Source organism: Vulpes vulpes, chromosome 2 (assembly GCF_048418805.1).
Source record: "Vulpes vulpes isolate BD-2025 chromosome 2, VulVul3, whole genome shotgun sequence".
Lineage (NCBI taxonomy): Eukaryota > Metazoa > Chordata > Mammalia > Carnivora > Canidae > Vulpes > Vulpes vulpes.
This window is the reverse complement of record NC_132781.1, coordinates 110,121,668-110,146,022: the sequence shown is the minus strand read 5'-3', so window position 1 is coordinate 110,146,022 and position 24,355 is coordinate 110,121,668. Positions and strand designations below refer to the sequence as shown.

At 40.3% G+C, this 24,355-nt stretch overlaps 1 protein-coding gene across 7 annotated transcripts in view; it reads left to right on the top strand.

Moving 5' to 3' along the window:
- The window catches only part of CELF2 (CUGBP Elav-like family member 2), a 955,758-nt gene that overhangs the window by 538,674 nt on the left and 392,729 nt on the right, over positions 1-24,355 (top strand). For all 7 annotated transcript variants that reach the window (XM_072749549.1, XM_072749562.1, XM_072749573.1 and 4 more), the window contains one exon: positions 18,080-18,115. In XM_072749549.1, coding sequence (XP_072605650.1) covers positions 18,080-18,115 — 36 coding nt within the window. The remainder of the gene's footprint in view (positions 1-18,079; positions 18,116-24,355) is intronic.

Here is a 24,355-nt window from a genome sequence, read left to right as displayed (position 1 = left end):
GAGACAAAGAGACATAGACCATAGGCACATGGAGGGGAGATGGACATGTGACAGTAGAGGCAGAGGTATACCAAAGATTGTTGGCAGCTAATAGAAGCTGGAAAAGGCAAGGAGTGTTCTTTCCTGGAGTCTTCAGAGACAGCATGGCCCTGCTGACATCTTGATTTTGAACAGTTAGCCTCCAGAAGAAATGAACACATCATGGTAACATTAATCAAAAGAAAGTTGGAATGGCTCTGTTAGTAGTGATAAAGTAGATTTCAGAGCAAAGAATATTACAGAGATAAAGAGGGTCATTTGGTAATAATAAAGGGGTCAGTTCATCAGTGTATCCAGAGGATATAGAAGTCCTAGACTTCTATCCATTTAACAGCAAAGATTCAAAATACATGAAGCACAAACTGATAGAGGAGCAAACAATCCCACAATAGAGATTTTAACACTCCTCTCTCAATCATTGATGGAACACGTAGACAAGCAATCAGTAAGAGCGTAAAAGATTTGAACAACACTTGAACTAAATTGACCTAATCGACATTTATAGAACATTACACACAACAACAGAATTCATATTCGTTTTGAGAGCATATGGAACATTTAACAAAATAGACCACATTCTGGCCCATGAAACAAGTCTCATTGAGTCTAAGAGTATTCAAATGGCGCAGAGTACACACTTTGACACAACAGAATTGGATTAGAAATTGATAACAGAAAAATCTCTAAAGATTTGAAGCTAAAACAACATACTTGTAAAGAATCCAGGTATCAAGTAAATCACGTGGAAAATTAGTAAATATTTTGAGCTGACTAAACAGAAACACACTGTATATGTGTGCGATGTCACTAAAGCAGTTTTATGGGGGACTTTTAAACCCCTATATTAGAAATAAAGAAAAGTCGCAAATCGGTGATTTCAATTTCCACGTTAAGAAACTACAAAAAGAAAAGCTAATTAAGCACAAAAGATATAGAAGAAAGGAAACAATAAAGATGAGAGTGGAATAGAAAACACAGAAACAACAGAGAAAGTTAATGACACCAAGTGCCAATTCTTTGAGAAAATTGATAAAATGGCTAAAACCTCCAGCCAGACCAATTAGGGTGGAGAACATCACTTATTAATGGAAAAAAAAATGAACCATGTGACATCATTAAAGATTATTCAACTATTTACAAGGATAGTAAGAGATAATATGAACAACTTTATACCAATAAATTCAAAACTTAGATTAGGGGTCATTACGCTTTTTCTGTAAAGGGCCAGAAAGTAAAAATTTTAAGCTTTGAAGACCACATCTGGCCTATGTCACATACTTTTTTTTTCCAATTAAAACAATTTTTTTAAAAAACACACTCTTAGGTTATAGGCTATGGACCAACTGCTGACTTAAAGTGAATACCTTCCTTGAAAGACAAATTACTCAAGAAGAAATAAAATACCTGAATAGCCCTGTATCTAATAAGAAATTGAATCTGTAGTTATACACATTCTCACAGAGAAAACCCCAGACCCAGAGAGGTTTATTGGTAAATTCTACCAAATATTTCAGGTAAAAATAATACAATTCTACACAGACTCTTCCAGAAAATCGAAAAAGGGATTCTTCCCAATTCAATCTATGAGAACAACGTTACCCTGTTCCCCAAACCAGACAAAGATGCTACAAGAAAATTACAGATCAATATCTATGTGAGTATAGGTGCAAAAATCCTACACAACGTTTTAGCAAATTGAATCCACAACACATGAAAAGGAAAATCCGTGACGGCCGTGGAGGTTTTATGGAAGGAATGCAACATTTGAAAATCAATTACTATTAATTCACCGTATTAACAAACTGAAAGAGAACAACCATGGGATCATCTAATAGATGCAGAAAAGGATTTGACAGAAATGAACATCCATTCCTGAAAAAAAAAAATCTCAGCAAAATGGGGACAGGAACTTCCTCAATCTCATATGAAAAATTCACTGCTGTTGTCAACTTCATAGTAAAAGACTTAACAGTTTGCATCTGAGATCAAGGACAAGACAGCGTCTGCCTCTCCACTTTCATTCAGCATTATCCTGGTTCTAGCCAGTGGAAGCAGCAAGATCACACTAGCAAGGTGCAAAGTGAAAGACATCAGTACTGCAAAAGAAGTGGGACGTCTAGTCAAAACCAACATGATAGCCTATTTTAAAAATTCTACAGAATTTACAAAAAAGCTCTTATCACTAATAAATAAGCTCAGCAAATTGGCAGGATATAAGATCTATATATAATAGAAAATTGTATTTCTATTTACTACCATTTATGACACCATTGAAAATATTAAGTGCTTCGGAAGAAATCTGACAACAGACAAAAATCTGTGTACTGAAAACCACAAAATTGGGGGAAATTAGAGAAGACCTAAATAAATAGAGAGGACACTGATTCATGGTTCGGAAGACTCATGGTTGTTAAAGATGTCAATCCTCCCCGAATGGATCTATAGATTTAGTATAATATCCATCAATATCCCAGCAGGCTTTTCTTGTAGAAATTGACAAAAATTCAGGGGAAATGCAAAGGACCTAAAAAATAGGTTTGAAAAGGAAGAACAAAGTTGGAAATCTAACACTATTAGCAAGCTGCAGTAATCAAACCAGTGTGATTCAAATACAGAATTAGACAAGCGATAGAGAATAGAGAACCAAGAAAGAGACTTACACATACATGGACACCTGATTTATAACGAGGGTGCAAAGGGGAAATGATAGGTGGTTCAACATGTGGTGCTGTACCAACTAGACGTCCACACACAATAAACAGACTCTGTGCCATATAAAAAAAAATGAACCCCAAATGTCACAGGACTACATACAAAACTTAAAACTAAAAACTTCTAGGAGGAAACATTGGAGAAACTCTTTATGACTTTGGATAGGCAAAGATGCTTAGCTACATCTCTAAAAAGAATAATCCTAAAGTTGGTAAATTGGACTTCATTTTGTAGAAAGTCTTCTTTTTTTGAGAGAAACCATTGAGAGAATAAAAAGACAAGTCACAGACAAGGAGAAAAATTTGTAAATTATAGATACGATAACTCTGGAAGCTCAACAATAAGAAAAAAATCCAGTATTTTAAATATTGAGTAAAAGATTTGAACAAGCGTGTCTCCAGAGAAGATGTGTAGATGTCAAGTAAGCACATGAAAAGAGTGTCGACATTATTAGTTATTAGGGAAATCTAAATTAAATCTACAGTGAACTACCAGCAAGCACCTATTAGAATAAGTTTTTAAAAAATATTTATTTGACAGAGAGCACAAGTGAGGAAGAGGGGCAAAGGGAGAGGGAGAAGCAGACTCCTCACTGAGCAAGGAGCCCCCCACAGGGCTCGTTCCCAGGACCCTGGGATCATGACCTGAGCTAGAGGCAGGTGATTGACTGAGCCATCCAGGCACCCCTAAAATAAATGTGTTTCAAAAGACTGATCATGCCAGATCATGGTGAGAGGAAAAATACTGGACCTGTCATATGCTCTTGTACCCTAACGGTGAGAATGTCAAATACTCCAGTCACTGCAGAAAAAGTTGGGTGATTTCCTTAAAAGTTAAATATACACCTACCACATGATGTAGCCATTCTACTCCTAGGTATTTACCCAAGAGAAGGGAAACCACACAACGTCTATACAAAGATGTGTGCGTGGATGTTTATAGCAGCTTTATTTGCAATAGTCAAAAGATGGAAACAACCCACATGACCACCTAGAAGAGATTGGATAAACAAACCATGGTGCGTTCATACAATGGAATGGCACTTAGCAATCCAAAGAGTGAACTATCCATACAGGCTACAACATGCGTGAATCTCAAAATGATTATGTAAAAGCAGCCAGACCCAAAGAAAGGAATGCTATGTGATTCTATTTATATAAAAGTCTAAGAAATGCAAATGAAGTGGAGAGAAAGCAGAGCACTGGTGATTTGGGAATGGGGGGGATGGGAGGAAGGGATTACAGTGGGGCAGAAAAACACTTGTGGTGGATGAGTGTGTTCCTTAACTTGATTGTGGCAATAATTCCATGAGTGTGTATGTCTGTTGAATTTTATCAAATCCTATATTGTAAGTATATTGCTTCCTGTATATTAGTTATACCTTAGGAAAGCAAAGAAGAACTCTTCCTTTTTTTTTTTTTTTTGATTTTATGTATTTATTCATGAGAGACACAGAAAGAGAGGCAGAGACACAGGCAGAGGGAGAAGCAGGATCCCTGCGGGGAGCCCGATGTGGGACTCGATCCTGGGACTCGATCCTGGGACTCGATCCTGGGACTCGATCCTGGGACTCGATCCTGGGACTCCGGGGTCACTCCCTGGGCCAGAGGCAGATGCTCAACCACTGAGCCACCCAGGTGTCCTGAAGAGGAACTCTTCCTAAGGAAGGAAGAGGAGCAGAAAGGGAAAGAAGAAAAGAGGGAAGGGAAGGAGGGAGGGAAAGTCAAGGAAGGAAGGACATTTCAACTTTCAGAGAAGTGCTCTGGGAGGTTAGGTTAGTGAAAGGAAAGTGAAAATTTCCTTAAGGCTCCCCAAATACCATTTCCTAATCTGAGTAAGGCTGGCCCCGACTACACATGTGAAGCTAAGTGACATTTTGCACTGGAATGTTTGCTCAGGTGCTTCTAGTCACATTTACTTTTTGCAGCCACTCTGTGATATTTTTGAAACGTCAGGGTCCCACCAGTCCACCATCTCCGAGAAATCCTACCTTCCTACTCCCAGGATGTTAGATGAAAAAGTGAATGACTACATATAGAACGTAGACCACAATTGAGGTGTTAAGACTCATTTTTTTGAATTATTATTAGCAGAAATACCTCCTTCCTTAACCTTTACCGCAGAGAATTCTCTTAATCATAAAACTTTCCAATAAGCAAAATGATTTACGAAAATACTAATTTTAAAACAAGCTGAGAGATTGATCACATTCCTTACCAAAATAGGGTCCCCAGAGGGCCCCTTGAAATAGCAAAGTTTCTTGAGGGCATCTACACTTGATTCAATACGTTAAAAATTGGCTTTTGCACACATTTCAGGAATCTGTCTTCATACTCTTAAACCAGGCTGAGCACATGAATGAGTTTGTTAAAAGGCAGCTCTTTGGATGGGCTTCGCTGGACGTGTATGTCCACCCTGTAGCCCCCCAACCCCCTCCCGGCAGCCTTTGGTGGAACGCGGAAGGTGACAGAGAACTAGGCCTCATGAGCTGCTGAGCCTTCTTGCAGAGGGCCTTCTAGTGCCTCTAGCAGATGGGAGGCCCACTGTGCAGCCGTGCTGTAGATCCCAGATCTGTGCACACCTGGGCACCGTGAGCACCCTGCTGAGAGTGGGGCTGGCCTTGGCCCAGCCATGGGTGCAGGAAGTCTCCCTTCCACAGCAGGCAGGTGTCACAAGTGGGAGGCAGGTAGCACGCACGGAGCATGATGTGTGCCCACAGGTCCACCTCAGACCCCAGCCTGTGGCCTTCCCAGGGAGTAGGGACAGAAGGCCAGTGTCCAGCTTTTGCCAACTCTCAGCAGATGCTGCAATCAGCCTGTGCACCGCCATGGTGCACACCTCTCTCCAGATCGCTGAAAGCCCTGCTGCGGCCCTGGAAATGCCACCTCATTCACTGGGCCTTCAGGCCAGCTGGGCAGCCCTTTAAAAAAAAATTGCATTTGTAAGACTGAACTATGCCCACTGCTCTCCTTTCTGCAGAGACTACCACTTATCAGATCTCCTCCAGGCCCGTTTCTATGCATTTCCATACTCACATATACTCATGAAACTTTTGTTCTGTGTTTGTTTTTTACATCAATAGCATAAAACCCACCTATGTTCTGCAACTTAATCTTTTTTATAATTGAGCATGCCTTGGAATTCTATCCATTTCAGAACACAGAAAGCTATTTCATTCTCTCTAACCGCTCCGTGCATATTCCACAATGGGGATATCGCACGGCGTGGCCGGTACCTTATTTGTGAGCATTTAGACAATATCAGCTACAGACAGAGCTATAATGAATGGCCATGTTGATGCCTTCATCTACATTTTGGGCAACGATGGATATCCAGAAGTAGGTGAAGTTAACCCTTAACCCTAGACCTGACCCATTGGATACCCCTTTCATGGTGCCTGGTACATATAGACCCTTTTCATAGAAAGTACGTCTGAGAACCACTAAGATAAAAGCCTATAGATGTATAAGTAAAGTTGGGATTGAACCCTTTTTCTTAGATCCCTGTTTCTCTCATGGGGGCCATTAAGTTGCTATATGGATTCTTCACCCCCTCACCCCACACTCTCAGGTTATCATCCTACTTTTGGTGTCTTTTGACTGTAATTTACCGTGTGTGCTTTTGTTTTCTTGTTTTAACTGTTTATTTTAGAGTGGGACAGGCCTGGGTTCAAATTTACTTGACTTTTCTGAGACTCAGTTTCCTTATCTAAAAAAAAAATGGGCATATTAATAACAAACAGTTGTGGAGAATGAGAGAGCGTTATGTGAAGTGCTAAGCAAAGCACTCAAAGCATAGTACGTGTGTAGTAATTGCTGGCTGTTAAGGAATAAATTATAAGCTTTCTGATATAAATTGCATCCAAATCTATTTCAGTATTTTGAATATTGAGAGTATCTTTAACAGGAACAATTCTCAGCATCTTGGATACTAATGGTCTGTCTTCTGCATGTGATTATACTCACCCACCCCACACACTACTCCACGTGCCTGTTTTAGGCTTATATTAATTGCCTTTAAGATTTTTAAGATTCTGTCTATGTGGAGCACCTGGGTGGCTCAGTGGTTGAGTGTCTGCTTTGGCTCAGGTCATGATCCCAAGGTCCTGGGACGAAGTCCCACATCGGGCTCCTCGCAAGGCACCTGCTTCTCTTTCTGCCTGTGTCTCTGCCTCTCTCTCTGTCTCTAATAAATAAATAAATAAATAAAATCTTTAAAAAAAAATTCTATGTTCCAGTGAAAAGGACCTTAAAAGATCATCCATTCCAATCCCCCATTTCCAGGTGTGCAGACTTTGTCTAATAGTGACTTTCCCAGGACTGCTAATTCAACCAGATAAGCGGTGAAAATATCCTTAATTTCCAGAGTTGTATTACCTAATTTTCTTCTATCTACAAAGTCATTCAGGTGATTAATTTTCAATTATCCCCAACATAAATGGGAAAGACCTGAAAAAAAAAAGCCCTCTCCATTGATCCAACATGTTAGTGAGCACTTTCTTCGTGGCATCTCTCTGATTCGAGTGCTAGTGACAGAGAAGGACAAGAGATCATCCTTGCCCTCATGGACCTTCCAGTCTAGCAGGGGGGGACAGTGACCTGGTAGAGATGAATTGGAGTCCAAATTTATGAAGAGGTAGCATTTCACTGATCCTGATGAGGCCCTGATCCCATTCCACTGATGCCGACCATGTGCTTCGTGAGTTACTAAACCAAGGGACAGGTCTGTCACAATCCAGGGACTTCATTTTGACACTGCATAAATATGCAATAAATAAGAGACAGCGTTCTGCAATATAGAACTAGAAAATACCTCTAACACAAGCAATTTTTTTTCCAAAAATCTTGAACCAAAAAACACACACTACAAATGTAGCATTTTTTTCTTAAAGGACACACACATGTGCGCATGCGCATGTGTGCATGCATGAGCATCCACACACACAGAGACAACTAAAAGGGAAAATTCTTTTACGGCTTGCAGCAGGCCCCAGAGATTTAAATACTGAAACCTCCAATTTGTACCAATAATTCATATACAGCTATATGGGGTGAAAAAGGTTAATGATGGAATTTTTTTAAAAGTATGTTCCATTGACTATAAATGGCAGATCTGACAGTTAAAATGAAAATTGTTCCAGAAGAAACTTTAGTCAAACTAATTATTTGAGACGTTATAAGGATGTATAATTATATTCTTCACCTTTTTAAAAAAAAAGTTTTATTACAAATGTGCTTTTAAAGAACAAGTAGAAATAAAAGCTGTAATTGTTCTTAATTATAGCTAACTGTAATTGCACTCAATTGCAATATGCTGAATATCACCAGTGGCTAAAGAAATCCTGGCATACAGACAGTGCACCCACATTCATGAGATGAGGTATAGTTTTATGAATATTCTGTTATCTATAATTTAGCTCTTTTGCTGTTGATTCCATTTCTGTTGGGTTTATTTTATTTTTATTTTATTTTTAGTGATTGTAGAGATATAATTGTCATCTGTGAGTGTGTTGAAGGTTGGAGATTTCATCTGGGATTGGTTCAAAATCCTTATTGCCACGAAAAAGGCACATTGGCGATTGTTAAAGGAGAGATTTGGACATGCCCCACTGTGGCTGAATAGATTTGAATTTTCAGAGGTAGTGATGAATACCACATTGAATTTACCCAGCAGAGCCCAAGACGCAACCAGGACAATAAGAAGGATCTAAAGTAGCATTAACTGCCCCTCTGTGGATAGTGCTGGAGTCGTGTTGTTTTGGATGGGTAAATTTAAGAAGGTGAAAGGGTCCCCTGGATGAGAACCTTCATCTCGCCCCTCCCTCTCTGTGCCCAGAGCGCAGATTGAATTCTGTGTTTCTGCCCAGACCTCCGATGTCCGTGCCAACCTTTTATAGTGAGAAGGGCTGAGCTCCCTGACTTGGCTGTTTTATCACAAATTCTGGAACCCCTTGGATCCCCACTTGACTTGTCTACGAGGTGAGGGGTAATAGTGCAATCCTATTCCTCACTGAGGACTGTATAAATGGGTGGATTAAAAACAAATACACTGTTGGAGAGAAGAAGTGAGGTCTTTAGCTTCAGCATTTTATTATGTGTTTATGGCCACTGTACTGGACAGTGAAAAAACAAAAACAACAAAAAAAGATTTCCCCAAATCACATCAGTGCAATATTTATAATTTTCCCATTTCCATGGATGCCTCTTATGAGGTTTTTTTTTTTTTTAACCCTATAGCCAGAGTCAGCTTTGACAGAATTTCTGGGTTTTGTCTTTTTTTTTTTTTCATTAAAAAAAGGAGGAGGAAGGGGCTCAATGCAGTGGCCTGAGCCCCATTGCCATCTGTAGGGTGGAGGCCCGATCCATCGACCTGGAAGCCCTTTGAAGGCATGTTCGCTGGTTAGAGATCATGGTTGTGTTACACGCCAAATAGGAGTGTCTCTGTCTCTTACCTGGGGATGTGGGGCGGAAACCAACAAGGCCACGAGTCCTGAGTCCAGCTTGTGTTCCTCCGAGCCCCCCTCCTCCACCCCAGGAGCCAGCCTGGTGGGGTCTGGGGGTCTGCAGGTGGTGGCACAAGGGGGGGAGGAGGTAATCGGACCCTTCGCCAGATTCAAACAGACCAGGACTCAGGAGGTGATGCAACCATCTCTCCACTTTTTCACTCCATCGCCTCATCCCGCATAGAGTTTGACTGTGGCTGTCACAAGCCACCCCCTTCTCCCTCTTCCTTCCTGCCCCATGTCCCCCGTGTGTCTCCGGCTCTCTGCCCCCTTCCCCCAGGCCAGAGCCTGTGTCTGGAAGGTGCGCGGTGTCCTGCAGGTCCTCACATCCATTTCCACTGGGCAGTGGCTCTTGCATTTTCAATTCTTCGAAAGGGCAGCTTCTGTAAGACAAAATATCCTTCCTCTTGCCAAAGTCTGGTTCATCAGTCCAGACTCTAACGTTGCTATGCTGATGAAGTCTCTCTGGATCTCTTATTCCCAGACACCTCTCTGAAGGGGATCATCAGGGGATGGGAGCACATAAAATCTCATCCTGCCACTTACAAGCAGGCGTTGCTTTGTGGAAGCCTTTGCAGGGAGCCTTCCACATGACACGGTCAACCCTCTGGGGGAGGGGGGTCTATGTGTATTTATTCCCTGCTCAATCCCTATACGTAGAAACCAGCACACAGTAGGAGCTGTAGACATGTATTGGTTGAACAAATTAATAAATACGTGCTAATAGTATATGGTAAGGACTTGGTACCATACTTATCGGTTGATGGATTAGGCCATTAGTCAAACATTACAATGCAGGCTGGTATTTGCAAATCCCTCTTTGATCCAGAAATTATCAGGAGTGGGGATGATTTTCTCTCATTAAGAGGACTTATTGGTCATATTACATCCCTAGGAGCTAATAGAAAAATTAAGCATCATTGCAAAATGGGCCTCCTTTCAGACTGATTTATCAAAGAAGAAAATTATTTTTGATTAACAATTTTTTGGCATATTTTCCCTTAAACCCACTTATGAATTGCAGTAAAGCTTAGAACCCAATAATCTAGCAGTATTAAATGCAGAGACCTTTTAGTAATCTGATACCCCTTCAACCCTGGCAGAAGCATAGAATTTGAAGAAAATATACCTCTTTCTTTTTTTGTCATTGGTTAGGTTTGGGGTTTTTTTTTTTTTTTTTTTTTTGGTTTTGTTTTGGAGGGATGTCATTTTGTTAACAAAGCTTTTAAACACACACACGTGCACACAGCCTTGCATGTACGTTGTCTGGTTTTGCGTTTTGTTTTGTTTTTGCTTTTCCTTTCTGCCTCTGAGAGTACAAGTTGGTAAGTGAAACGTAATGTGCCATTTGTAGGCTCTGGGACCATCCTCCAGGGCTGGTTACACTTGCTATTGCTAAAGTCTAAATAAGCACGTTTTAAGGAGCAGGTCTTGTTACCCATGGCCGATTGGGGTCCTTCCTGGGTACATTATTTAACCGAGGTGGACTCAGGAGCATCGAGGAGGAAGACTAACAGGTATACCCAGGGGTGTGTGCAGATGTGGTTCCCTCTGGAAGGCCACCCGCGACGTCGAGGACAGGCCTCCCCTTCCCAGGAACATTCCTGAGCTAAGTGTCCAGATGACACTCTTGAAAGAAAAGAAAACACAAGCCCTGAACACCATCTCAGGATGACCGAAGGGGCAGCAGGGCTGTTCGAGTGGCAGCCCCTTGTAGGTGGCCGTTGGGCCGGGGGGCCGATGTTGCAGAACTGATGGGGGGTAACCTTTGGCAATTTTGTTTTCGGGGGCCTGGGACACAGGAACATAGCCAAAGGCATGCAGTTGTGGCTGCTTTATGTAAGCAATACTTGACTGATCCGAAGAAATTCTGAGGCCCCAAAACATCTCAGCGGGGACTCTGAGTAGGCCGTGACTGTTCCTTAGGAGGCTGGGTGGCTCAGCCATGGGAGTGCATTAACCTTAGTGCAGCCAGTCTTCTGGTGACCCAGGGGAGGGAAGTTCCAGCCCACACGGGCCCAGGCCTGTGGGTGCTGCTGGCAGGGGACTCTGGGCTCCAGGGGCCTCCACAGCAGTGTGGGGCAGCTCTTGTCCAAACCTGACGCTTTCTGAGTGATGCCCCTGTGTATCCGAGGGCCTGGTACCCCTCTTCGTCTGCCAGCGTGCTGAGTCTACAGATCCAGCCTGCCCAGCATTTTTTTACACCAAAGCAACACCTCGAATTGTCTGCTTCGTGCAGTGGGTCCTAGGTGAATATTTGCTGAAGGCAAGTGTGAAATGCAATAGTGGCGAGGAAAGCAACCGGCAGAGAAGTTGGGGTGTGTGTTTTGCAGGGGGGGGGGGGAGGAAGTGGTTCTGTTTCACGCTTTAACACTCCCCGGAGTCTCCTTCCAGGGGGCACCTCCTGACCATCCTCTCTTCTTCTGCACCTATCCTGTGAAAGGCAGTAATAAATATCCATTTGCTCATTTGTCTTTGGCCTGCCCCCCCTTCCACACTGTAAAGTTCCAGAGAGGGGGCCCTTTCTTTGTTACCTGCTGTAGCACACAAGCCAGAGGGAATCAGTAACTGTATCATATACACATACGTACATGAGTATTATATTTATATGCATATTATGTATATTATATGTTTTATATCTATATAATTATATAGATATAAAATGTGTGTGCCCTATTTTATTACCTCTAGGGAGTCTCCCAGACAGCAGCTGTGTTACCCTGAGAACACTGCCCAGGAGCCCCTCTCCCCTTTCCAGGCCTGCCCTTCTAGGCTTCTCCCTCTTGTGCGGACCACAAGGCACTTTGCTGAGACCTCAGCCTGCACTGTGCTACAGGACAGGCCCGGAAGCCTGCAGGTCTCAGATGAGCCTGGACCCACCCTCGCCCTGCCCCAAACCTGGCGCCTTTCAGCCCTGAGACCCCACTCCCCTCTGCCTCATTCTGCTGGCATGGGGGGCTGAGGGTGTCCATCTCCAGGCCACCTTGGCTGGCTTTCTGACCCATCCCACTTCCCTCTAGCCTGGCCACTGCCCTTCCAACTGAATCTGTAGATCTGCCTCCACTCCTGCCTTTGTGCTGGGGTCCTGTCCTGCAAAAAGAAAAAGGAAAGGAAGAAGAAGAAAAATGCATGTATAATATGTGCACACACACACACACAATTTGTAGCTGGTCAATACTGTGTAGGAATATAACATCCTGATCAAAAGCGTGGATTCTGAGGCCAGAGTGCCTGGATTGCCGGCCCTGGCACTAGCCATGTGTCTACTTACATTTTTCTGCTTCATTTTTCTCATCTCTGTTTTGTTTTAATCCCAGTGATGAGCTCTTGTAAGGGTTAAGTGAGTAAACTCACATAAATGGCCCAGAATAGTGGCTGGTATTAAATGACAGTCCGAACAGTGTGAGCTTGTATGTGTGTGTGTATAGTTTGCACCACATGGGAATAATTGCTTGTGTCTATATACAGACATGCACTCATGCACGGCAGCACACACGATGATATTTTAATCATGTGAGCAGAAATTTAGGAGGGAAGAAATAAGGGACAAAGTAAAGAGAACATAAAGACAAACAATAGGGGAGAACAACGTTGGGTTAGGAAGAATGAGCGATGTTTCTGGGCTTTCTTCATCAGAGAAGAAATCTCTAAGGTGTTTTAGATTTCCTGGAGCTAAGGTTCACCATGGAAGAAAAAAGTTAACGGGCTTAAATTAATGTACGCATTTGTAATAGTGCTTCTAAGTGAGTCTTCTTGTGTGTGTAATACTGGGAAATAGATCCAACTTTAACTGCCCACACTTTGCCCCAAGCCGGTGACAAAAAAAAAAAAAAAAGAAAAAAAAAGAAAAAATCTGCTTCCCTCTCATCCTTTTACTCTTAATTAAAGAAAACCTCACCTCTTCTATGACTGAAACATTAAATCATTTGCAGGACATGCAATAGGAATAAACTGCATTTTAATATTTTAAAAGTCTTCATACTTTTGGAAGAATCAAAGGTACCTACCATTGGAGAGGAACATTCCAGGTCTTAAAAATATTTATCATGCCGCCACACAATTAGCATGGGGGCTCTCGTCCTCTGTTTTATAGTTGTCAGCTAATTTTGGAAACTGGCAAGCTGCACAGAAATAGATGGTATGCTCTTGCTTCAACACTTCCTAAAAAAAGAACTGTTTGCATAGTTCAGGAATGGAAAGGGATGGGACATGATGAAGAAGAACGCTATTTCAGACAGATGATAAAAGCTGGCATCACTGTGCACCGGCAAATGTTCTACACATTTAAAACTAAAGTTTTTTTTTTTTTAAGGGATGCTAAATAATCTACAAAAAAAAAAAAAAGGAAAGGAAAGGAAAGAAAGAAAGAAAAGAAAAGAAAGAAGAAAGAAAGTATAATACCCACGGGATACTCATCAGCTTTTGAAAAGTGTCTATTCTGTTTTTTTTTTTCTTTGATAAAATTGAATTTATAGCACAACTTCAGATTTGCAGGGAGCTTTCTTGTTTGTTCACATTGGTGATTGATCCAACAACTGCAGATCAAAGGGCAGCATTGTTATTACATTCTGGGATTTAGAGAGCCAGGAGGCAGAAGAAATTGCCCAAGGATATGCAACCTGTCGCACGCCCTCCATCGTTTCAGTCTACTTCTTAGCCCCTGGGACAGCTCGATTTCTTGGAACACAGAATTCTGCTTTGTTGTTTTTCTCATCATTGTTTTCACTTAGTTTTTAGCATTCTACTCTTTTCATGAAATCAGATTATCTTAGTAATGGTAACTAAAGAAAGGAAATTAGGGCAATTGCGATAATTCCAGAAGGCATTTTAAGAAATGGATGGGAATTACCTGCAAAGTAGAAACGTTTCTTGGTTCTATTCCATTCATATGTACTGAGTGTCTGGGTTTTGCTGGGGATGGAGTATTCGAAATAACAGATAAGTCACAGTCTTTAAAGGAGCTTTCAGTAGTATAAGATTGAAAAGTATCCACCACTTCATACCTTATATAATATCCTTTACTGGAGTATAAACACTTGGAGAGAAGGATCAGGATCTAATTCACCTTGGTGCCTCTGAAAGCACCCAGCATGGTGTGTGCCAAACATATGCTAAGTGTTCAGTGAGTATGTTGGATGAATAAGTATTAGTGCTGAAAATGAATTATGCTTAGAAGGTCATGTGGACATTGCAACCCATACAAGTTCATTGAAAAAAAAAAGGCTTGTCTTTATTTTTTTAGAGCAGTTTTTAGGTTCATAGCAAAATTGACAGGGAGGTACAGAGATTTCTCTTATCTCCCTTGCCCTTGCAAATGCACAGCCTCCCCCCTCCCCCAGCAACTATCAACATCCCCCACCAGGATGGTGTGTTTGTTATCATCGATGAACCTACATTACACCTTAGTATCACCCAGAGTCCATAGTTTGCATTAAGGCTCACACTTGGCCCTGTGTGTTCTGTGAGCTTGAACAAAATGTTTAACAACGTGTATCCACCTTTATGATATCATATACGGAGTAGTTTCACTGCCCTTAAAAATGTTCTGTGTAATACTTTGTTAAGTTCTCTCAAGTGGGTTTTGATAGAGCGTTACCTAGGGGAAGCATAGCATATTATGCTAAATTTATTTTCCTCAAAGATTTCTTTACAAGCGTACAAATTCATGAAAACACAAATGATTCAGATTATTAACAATAGAAAATGGGTAAAAATGAACAAGTTATTTTAAAAGCTCTAGTGTTTTTGCTTATCTTGAAAACGGTATTGGGTTGGTGGGTCCTAGCTCCATTGCTGCCGTCAGATATGCTTGGTTCTTCCTCTCTCCGTGTTCTTTCTTGAAGCCGTGGAGCTACATGCTCCAATGGAATCATCAGGTTTTTAGGTAACATCTGATAATTTAAACTGTGTTCATCCACTCATGCATGTTCACTCAAAATTACTTTTCCTATGAAGTAGTGTCTGTGATTCTAATGTAAATTTTTGGGTACACAGTTGTAAAACAAAGGTTTCCCCCACTCCTTCTTCCTATGTGGACAGCATAACTTTCTTCTGCAGCATTTTTGCTCTGAAAGTAAAGCCAACACTTTGAGCATGTAGACCCGACTGGGTGGAGTCCTGCATTGTCTTTCATGCACAAATCACACCTACAACTCACCACCTATTTCTAGTTTATTTTTTAAGAGGGACAGGTACTTAAAGACACTTGAGAAAATCACATCTTTCATCACCCAGTATTTATGGTTGTCAGGCCCCTAGTCCTAATTCGAGATCGGTTTTTCTTAAGCTACTTGTCACTTTTTGCTCATTCCCAAGAAGATAACTTAGATTCAGAGAAATGAGAACTGTTCCACAGTCAGTTTTCATTGGTTTTATATCTTGTTTCATTAAATTTGAAAATAAGAGTCTCACTAACATAAATTTGTCGAGGAGCAAACACGACATACCCTCAGTCTGCATTCACACTTGGGTGCCAGGAGCCAGAGGGAGATGGGCATTCTTGCCAGGCCTCAGCCACCATGTTTTTCCGAGGGAAGTAGAGAGTATTGCTCACCCCAGTAAGGTTTTGAAACAGAAGTCAATTATGGTTACTTCAGTTCTGTTGTTCTACTGCAGAGCTTCTCCACTGAGGGCAGTTTTGCCCCAGGGGACATTTAGCAACATCTAGAGACATTTTAATTGTCACAAAGTGGAGGGTGAGAGGGGTATGTACTACTGGCATCTAGTGGGTAGAGGCCAAGGCTGCTGCTAAGCATCCTACGGTGCACAAAACAGCCTTTATGACAAAGCAGTATCTGGCCCCAAATGTCATTATTGTGTGAGGTTGAGAAATGCTGCTCTACTATGTGATTTAAGTGAATTTATTATAATGTATGTCCAACATTTTTTTTAAAAAGATACCGGGGGACTCAATATGAAAGTACCTATAATCTGGAAAGCAAAAATAAAGAGTTAAAAGATTACAAAGAAGGAAAGGTAGTGTACCTTGACCCTGGGATGCTGCTATTACTGTGATCAAGCTCTAAACTTAGATCTAACCCTCCAGCGCCAACAAGAAGGTCAGAAAAGTTCATTAATTCATTCCTTGCAAACAAATATTTATGGAGACCTCCCGTATGTCAGCTTCAAGTTACAAAATAATAAATACTAAAATAGAATTTAAAAGATACCTGTTGCGATCAATGTTACAAAGGAAGACTGAAGGGAGGGGTGCCTCTTAGCTAGGGTACCCACAGTTCTCATTCTGTTTGGAAAGAGAAATTTCTAATGCAGGCGGGGAATTCATACAAGAGACAAATACATGTAAAGCCTTCAACAGTGTAGCAGACAAAACTTTGCATTGTGGTTTTGCTAAAGAAATGGAAGCTTTCTCTCAAAAGTTGGTTTCTGAGGCAATAAAATCTGGAGGTTTAATATTATCTGGCCTTTGGGGCCCCTGGGTGGCTCCACCGGTTAAGCATCTGACTCATGATTTTGGTTCAGGTCATGATCTCATGGGTCGTGGGATCGAGCCCCATGTCTGCTTGAGATTCTTTCTCCACCTGCTGTCTCTCTCCCCACTTGTGCTCACACTCTCTAAAATAAATACATAAATCTTTAAAAAATATATTATCTGGTTATTTAGGAGAGAATATATCTATAGGAGCTCAAATTAATTCACTCATTTACAAATCTTTCGTTAATTGAAGGTGGTATGGTTCTGCAGGAACCAGCGAGTCCCTGCAGCGCCTGGGTACTGTCACAGACAATAGGTAGGAGGGAATTCTAGAGGCTGGGAGGGCCAGAGAAAAGTCCTGCAGAAGGAAGCCCTTTATTTGGATGGTCAGGATGAGTAAAGACGTTGGGAGCCTAAGGCTGAGATTCCTAACCCAAGGTTGACACAGTAGTTATAGGAGGTCCACGGACCATCTACAGTTGTGTGCCATATTTTGTTGCATCTGTATGGGTATATTGTTATTTTACCCCGAGTAAAGTGTTTGTGTCCTTAATGAGATTCTTAAAGGGATTATATGACCTGAGGAAGATTATGTACTACTGTTCCTAAGAATTCCGCCTTTAATCCCCCAAAGTTGAACCTACCTCCACTTTTAAAATATCTCATCATTAAGCCTCTATCTCTACCTCTTACTCCTTGCTTCTCTCAACTTCGAAGAACACATCTCTGATTGAAAGATAGGATATTGCAATTAGGAAAAAAGTTAGTTTTGAAATTTGTCTCTCATCCTTCTTATTAGCACATTGTAAAGCTTTCAGTTAGTGACTTGTCTTTTGTGCCACTTGAATTATCCTAGCATGTGCCTTCAAAAATCCCACCTGGTAGGATGCTATAATGAAGAAATAAAAAACAGCAATTTGCTACTAAAAGAGTTGGATTTGTGCTGTACGTGTTCTTTCATAAACCTCAGGTGACAGAGATCAGCAACACAAAGACACATTCTTCAAGGAATTTGTCACTAAATGATTCTTGGAAAAATGAATACATGTGCTTTATTTAACTGGAAAATACCTAAAAGGTGGTTTGGGATTTTTTTTTCCTTCCTATTTTCTTTCTGTATGTTGTATATTTTCACATGTTAATATTTTGAACAGAAAGCAGAGGCAGATATTTTGCATGTGTGTGAAATTGCTTTGAAAGTGACCATTGAAATATTTATGGGAATTAATGAGAAATGTAATGAGTCAATTATAAATTTCTAAACAGGTGCATATACAGTATCTTCTTGACACATGTGATTATAATGCCTTGGCATGTTATGGTTTCATTAAACAGATTTTTATAATTTACCAAAATAAGCTAATTGTATGTATCTTGTTTTTCTCCTTCAGAGAGACCACCACCGAGTTAGCGGGAAGTCTACCAAGGTGAGCAGGCTGGCTTTGATTATTCTGTGTGTGATTTCTGATGCACCTCAAAGGAAATGCTGTATCTTCTTAGAGAGGCCTTTGTAACTTTCTCTTCCTCACATCAGATTCTAAGACCTCGTATTTCATGATGTAAATGCCAAAAATTGTGTATGAGTCACATATAAGATATGTAGCCAAAACGTAATGAGAGAAATGTCCATGTATGACTTAGAAAAAGCATCCTTATTTTTTTTTAGTTATATCATGCGTTCGGAGACGTATGTGTAAGCTATATTCTCTGCAGAAATCATAAACATGTTGCTTCCTTTATTACATTCATGGGAATTAGCACAATGAATTGTATTTTTCTTCAGTATACTACTATTGTGATTGCATTCAAGGACTTCGAGAGTTATGAAAGAATTCTATTTTCCATTAAAGAACTTACATCATAGTTTTGATGATAATATCAATACTTTTGTATTTCTTATTATCGTTGAAATAAATATTTAGTAATATCGTCTCACTCAGAAAAGAAATCGATATATAAATTGATCAGTGTGCTTTATATATTTTTGATATTTTTGTCACTATATGAAATAAGATATGATGAACAGGATGCGTATTATAGACAACTAGCTGTCAAAAATGATTATCACTGTTTATTAGATGAAAGAAAAAAAGAACAACAGTATTTTAAGAAATATTTTAGTGGGCACTGTATGCAGAACCTAGCATCTTGCCTTGGTCTTTGAAGGTGCTCCATAACCGCTTGTGAATGAGTGAATAGGGCACAGGGTATTTCCTGGGAACTGTTGGAAATGAAAATGATGAGAATCTCAAGAACAAGAAAAAGAAGAGCCAGAATAATGTGATAATGAACAGCAGTAAGGAATAGGGAGAAAGTACATATCGTCACCATCTGTTACAGGAGATAAGCACATTTGGTTGCTTTTTTTTTTTTTATGTAAAGAAAATCTTTGCTTATAGGATCGTGATTAATATTGCCAAAAAAGAAAACTGTTTACTGTGATCCAAATATTTAAATTACTATATGTCTTATTTCTTTGGATATCATCCCAAAGAAACTTTTCAACTCCATGCCAGCTTACAAGGTTAGATGCGGACGTGTGTTCTGGTGTGTGTGTGTCCACACTGAGTTTGTTTGTCATTGCACTTTCGCTCCAGAGAAAGTTCGTTGTGAAGACCTAAGCATTTGTCATTTTCAGAGAGAGAAAGAGATGTGGATCTGCCCGTGTTTGTGGTGAGGAAGTTAATCCCAAAATAATGGAATGCAGAATGACTTGCAAACTTTTCTAGAACAGCTAAGGAGCAGACCACCCTGGTATTGTCAGATGAAACCCACGTGGAGCTATAATCACAGGGATAGAAATTGCTCAGATGTCTGAGAGACCTGGTGTGCACCTTGGGTCCTATTAAGTAGTGTCATATCGGGAATACCAAGAGGCAATGCCCATATTCCCTGCGAACCATCTTCCGTTGTAGCTGGTTTATTACTTGAGGGAGGATCTGATCTCTTCTGCAGTTTGGTGGGAAGTTATTTTGGCAGTGAGCCTACCTATTTTTTTTTCCATGGGATTTTGCTATTCTAATGTTGCACCATGTTGAAAATAAACATGACGACAATCCCATCCTAACCATGATTCATAGTCATTGTAACGCACTACAATTAGGGCATGAGAAATAGTAGGTTAGGTCTTTCTCAATTATGCTTCTTCTGATGTGGTCTCAGGTATCATTTTACTTTCTTTAGAGCAGCTCAGGACGTATCCAATTGACAATTATTTCTCTTCCTCTTATTAACATGAAATAATGTTAATAATGTCGGTGAGGAATCCTTCTGTTGGCAGCAGACTTTTTGCTAGCAGTCGTTGGTTTGTGTGATCTTGTAGAATTCAATCAGTCGTCCAGCTTTCAGCCCTTTTAGAGATTTCTCCAGCCTGTCACTGGCAAAGTGCAAATGAGCCCTGGGAAACCTTGGTGCTATTTAGAACAAGGCACCTGTAGTTATTTTGTTTGTTTGTCAGCTAATGATGAGTGGAACATGACATTTTGCGTTTTTTATGCTCTTAGTCATAAAAACGTGCTTATGCTATAATATCTAGGGAAAAATGGAAAATTCAGGCAACTGCTAACTAGTGATATATGGCTGGAAAGGAAGACAGTGGCATTTGAAAGCAGTTTTGGGGTTTGGTTTTCATTGGCTTTGACTGTCTTGAAATTTTCTGAAAGGCCATTTACAAATATTGCATGGGGGTGGAGTATTTCAACTTTAATTGCTTTACATGGCATTAATTTAAAGTAGCTGGCCACTGGCTGATAATATTCTGTGAAAATGTACAAATCATGTAGCAGTGGATTGTGTCTTGGTAGTTAAAAATGCTTTGAAGTTGAAATGAGATATGTGCGAAAGGTACTTGAACAGGTACCAGGTTTATTTTTCATTACTAATGATAACCAAAATGTGTTTTTGAATTCTTGCCATTGCTGAAATTAAAGCCCGGTAATAATATGTCACCAGAAGAAAAAATTAGATTATATGAGCAACATGCACTAAGCATTGTAATTATATTATAAATATTAAAAACAATGATCTTGTTGGGATTAAAACAAATATTTAAACTGGCTACACATACTACTCATGCTACCCCTCTTTGTCTTGAAGTGTCCTGGAAATGGAATGTATGTTTCTTATTTCTTGAGCTGTGAAAATGATCATTTTCAATCTCACAGGTGACTCCCCACTTTTATTTTGCTGTAGCAAAGGGCAGGTTAGCAATCTGAACAATTGGTTGTTGTGAACTGTACCTTATGAACTGTAGGTAGGGATGTAAATTTTTCCGTTACAAGCATGTCTTTCAAGATCTTTTTTTAATGGTGAAGGGTGTTTGGTTTGGGTGGATGTGTTTTAATTAAATTATGGTAAAATCCCCAACTATTCAAATGGGAAAGAGGCGCTAAATTAGCTATAGTAAGCCGGGGTTTTAATATAAATGATGCTTATCTAGAGCTAGCACTTGATACTGGATAGCCGAGTAAAGGTATAAACAAGGTTTATATTAACAGAGGCTTTAGCATAATCATGTACTATTATTGGCTATTTTTGAAAAGGTGAGAGCATTTTAATTCTTTGCTAACATAGTCCACTCTTCTAATATAAACTAAATACTTTGGGAAATAAAGCAGTGTACTAGACCACAGTAGAAGTAGTTGAAGTGCTACAATGAAGATTCGCGAGCTGGTTCTTATAGCACAACACCCAGAGGTCAGGATGCTCTTTGAGAATCATGAGGTATTAGTAAATGAAGCTTAAGATAATTAAGTTTGTAATTCAGAGGCCATGCTGTACAAGATATTAGCTATTGGAGGCAGGGGCCAAAGGTGAAAGTAAAGAAAGAAAAACTTGGACTTTTTTCTTATATTTTAATCCAACAACTTGATCTTTTATCTGTGCCTTCTTTGAGGGGATTAGGGAATATAAGTATTAAATATACTGTAACAGAGCTCCTGAGTTCTAAAGCACCAGCACAGGCCATAGGGTTGCTATTTGAGATCCTCTGCCAGGAAAGTAGAACTGCTTGTTTATGTGACTATCAGAGATAAAAGTCACTATATTACTGTTTCACATATGGAATTTGGGTCTTCGATTATTGATCTTTATTTGGAATTTGAACTGAATAGATTCCTTGAGGTGGAAGAACAAGAATAAACTTTCTGATTGGCCATATCTCTCAGTCATGGGCATTGGGTTTTAAAGTAGATGCCTGTGCCCCGTAGAGAGCTTTGGTAAGTAAAAGAACCTAATATTTCTTGTTGTCTTCAATACAAAATGCTATCTTCTTTAGAAATTGGAAGATAGGAAGAAAAAAAAAAGAAATTGGAATATAGGGACACCTGGGTTGAGCGTCTGCCTTTCGCTCAGGTCATGATCCTGGGGTCCAGGGATCGAGTCCTACATAAAGCTCCCCATCATGGGGATCCTGCTTCTCTCTCTACCTGTGTCTCTGCCTCTCTGTGTGTGTCTCTCATGAATGAATAAATAAAGTCTTTAAAAAGAAATAAATTAGAAGATTAAAAATGTTGGTGGCACCCAAAGCAAATGCAACAAAAGCAAAAATTAACAAGTGGACCATATATCAAACTAAAAAGCTTCTGCACGGCAAAGGAAACTATCAACAAAATGAAAAGGCAACCTGTGGAACAGGAGCAAATGTTTACAAATCATATATATAACCTAATAAGGGCTTAATATCCAACAAATATAAAGAACTTACACTGCTTCTCCCTCTGCCTGTGTCTCTGCCTTTGTGTGTGTGTGTGTGTCTCTCATGAATAAATAAATAAAATCTTTAAAAAAAATGGGGTGGGGGGATCTCTGGGTGGCTCAGTGGTTTAGTGCCTGCCTTCAGCCCAGAGTGTGATCCTGGAGTCCTGGGATCGAGTCCCACATCAGGCTCCCTGCATGGAGCCTGCTTCTCCCTCTGCCTTTGTCTCTGCCTCTCTCTCTCTCTCTCTCTCTCTCTCTCTCTCTCTCTCTCTGTGTCTCTCATGAATAAATAAATAAAATCTTAAAAAAAAAAACTTACAGAAATCAATAGCAAAAGTACAAATAACCCAATTAAAATCTGGGCAAAGGACCTGAGTAGACATTTTTTCAAAGTAGACTTACAAATGGCTGACAGATACATAAAAAGATGATTGGCATCACCAATCATCAGGGAAATACAAATCAAAACCACAATGAGGTATCACTTCACACCTGTTGGAATGGCTACCATGAAAAAGGCCGGAGATAACAAATGTTGGTGAGCATGTGGAAGAAAGAGAACCCTTGTGAACTGTAGGTGGGGATGTAAATTGATGTAGCCATTGTGGAAAACAGTATGGAGTTCCCCCCGCAAAATTAAAAATGGAGCTACCACATGATTCAGCGATCTCATTTCTGAGTAAATATCCAAAGTAAATGAAAATAGGATCTCAGAAATATGTCTACACTCCAACATTTAGTGTAGCTTTATTCAAAATAGGCAAAATATGGAAACAACCTAAATGTCAACAGATGAATGGATAAAGAAGACGTGTGTATATACACACATATGTACACACATACATACATACATACACTAGAATATTATTCATCCATGACAAAGGGGTTCTGGCATTGGCAACATGAATGAATATGGAGGACATTATGTTAAGTGAAATAGGCCAAAGACAACTACTGCATGGTATCTCTTATGTGTGGACTCTAAAAAAACACAAAACAAATAAATAAATGAAATGATCAAATTCATAGAAACATAGAGTAGAAAATTGTTTTCCAGGGGCTGGGGAGTGAAGAAAGTAGGAAAAAAAATGTTGGTATTTCCAGGCCAACCTCTTACTAAGTAATCTGGAACTGATGAGCATATCCTGTCTTTTTTATAATCCCTAAGAAAGAATAATTCCCCCAACTTTCCTGGGACCCAAGTCTGACCCAGTTTAACATTTACGAAATCTATCATTTATTCATTAATTCAACAAAGGCACATCAAGTACTATATGCCAAGGATAGTTGTAGGGTCTTTGGTAGAAAACAAATGGAACATTGTCTCTTCCCTGGAGTGGTTTAGGCTGGTGTAGCAGGCACAGCTCATCAGAGTGCTGGGGAAAGTGTTTAATGCCATAAGATAGAAAGACATCTAAGCAAGTAATAGGCACTAAGGAATTCCAGCAGCAGGATGAGGAAGCAAGGACAGCCTCGTGAATCAACTTTCTGAGCATGACTTGAAAAGATGGGTCAGGATGGAGCATGTAGCAGTGGAGAGGGTTGTGCACTCCACACAGAGGGAAAGTCATCACAGAGGCCCAGGGGTGGTACATCAGCAGGAAGTGGTACCATATTGTTGGATAGTGTGCAGAGGTGGGAAGAGGAGCTTAGGGGATGACTGGTTGATGTGAGGGTTTAGACACCAGTCTGCAGAGCTGTTATTCTCTTTGAGACTGTTCGTCCAGGGAATGTCCTAAACTGTTTTTAAAGAGAAATCTGGGCAAATTAATAGAAGATTTGGGGAAAGAAAAGCAGTTAAAATTCTCCACATAGGACACCATTATACCCCTAGACCTTACAATCCGCAGAACCCTCCCTCTCAGATTCACTACGTTGCTAGCAATAAAAAAACAAGCCACACATCTTAGATGCCATTTTTTCTGTGAAGGCTTCTTTGCCCTGAAGGGTTTTATGCTCCTTCTGTTAAT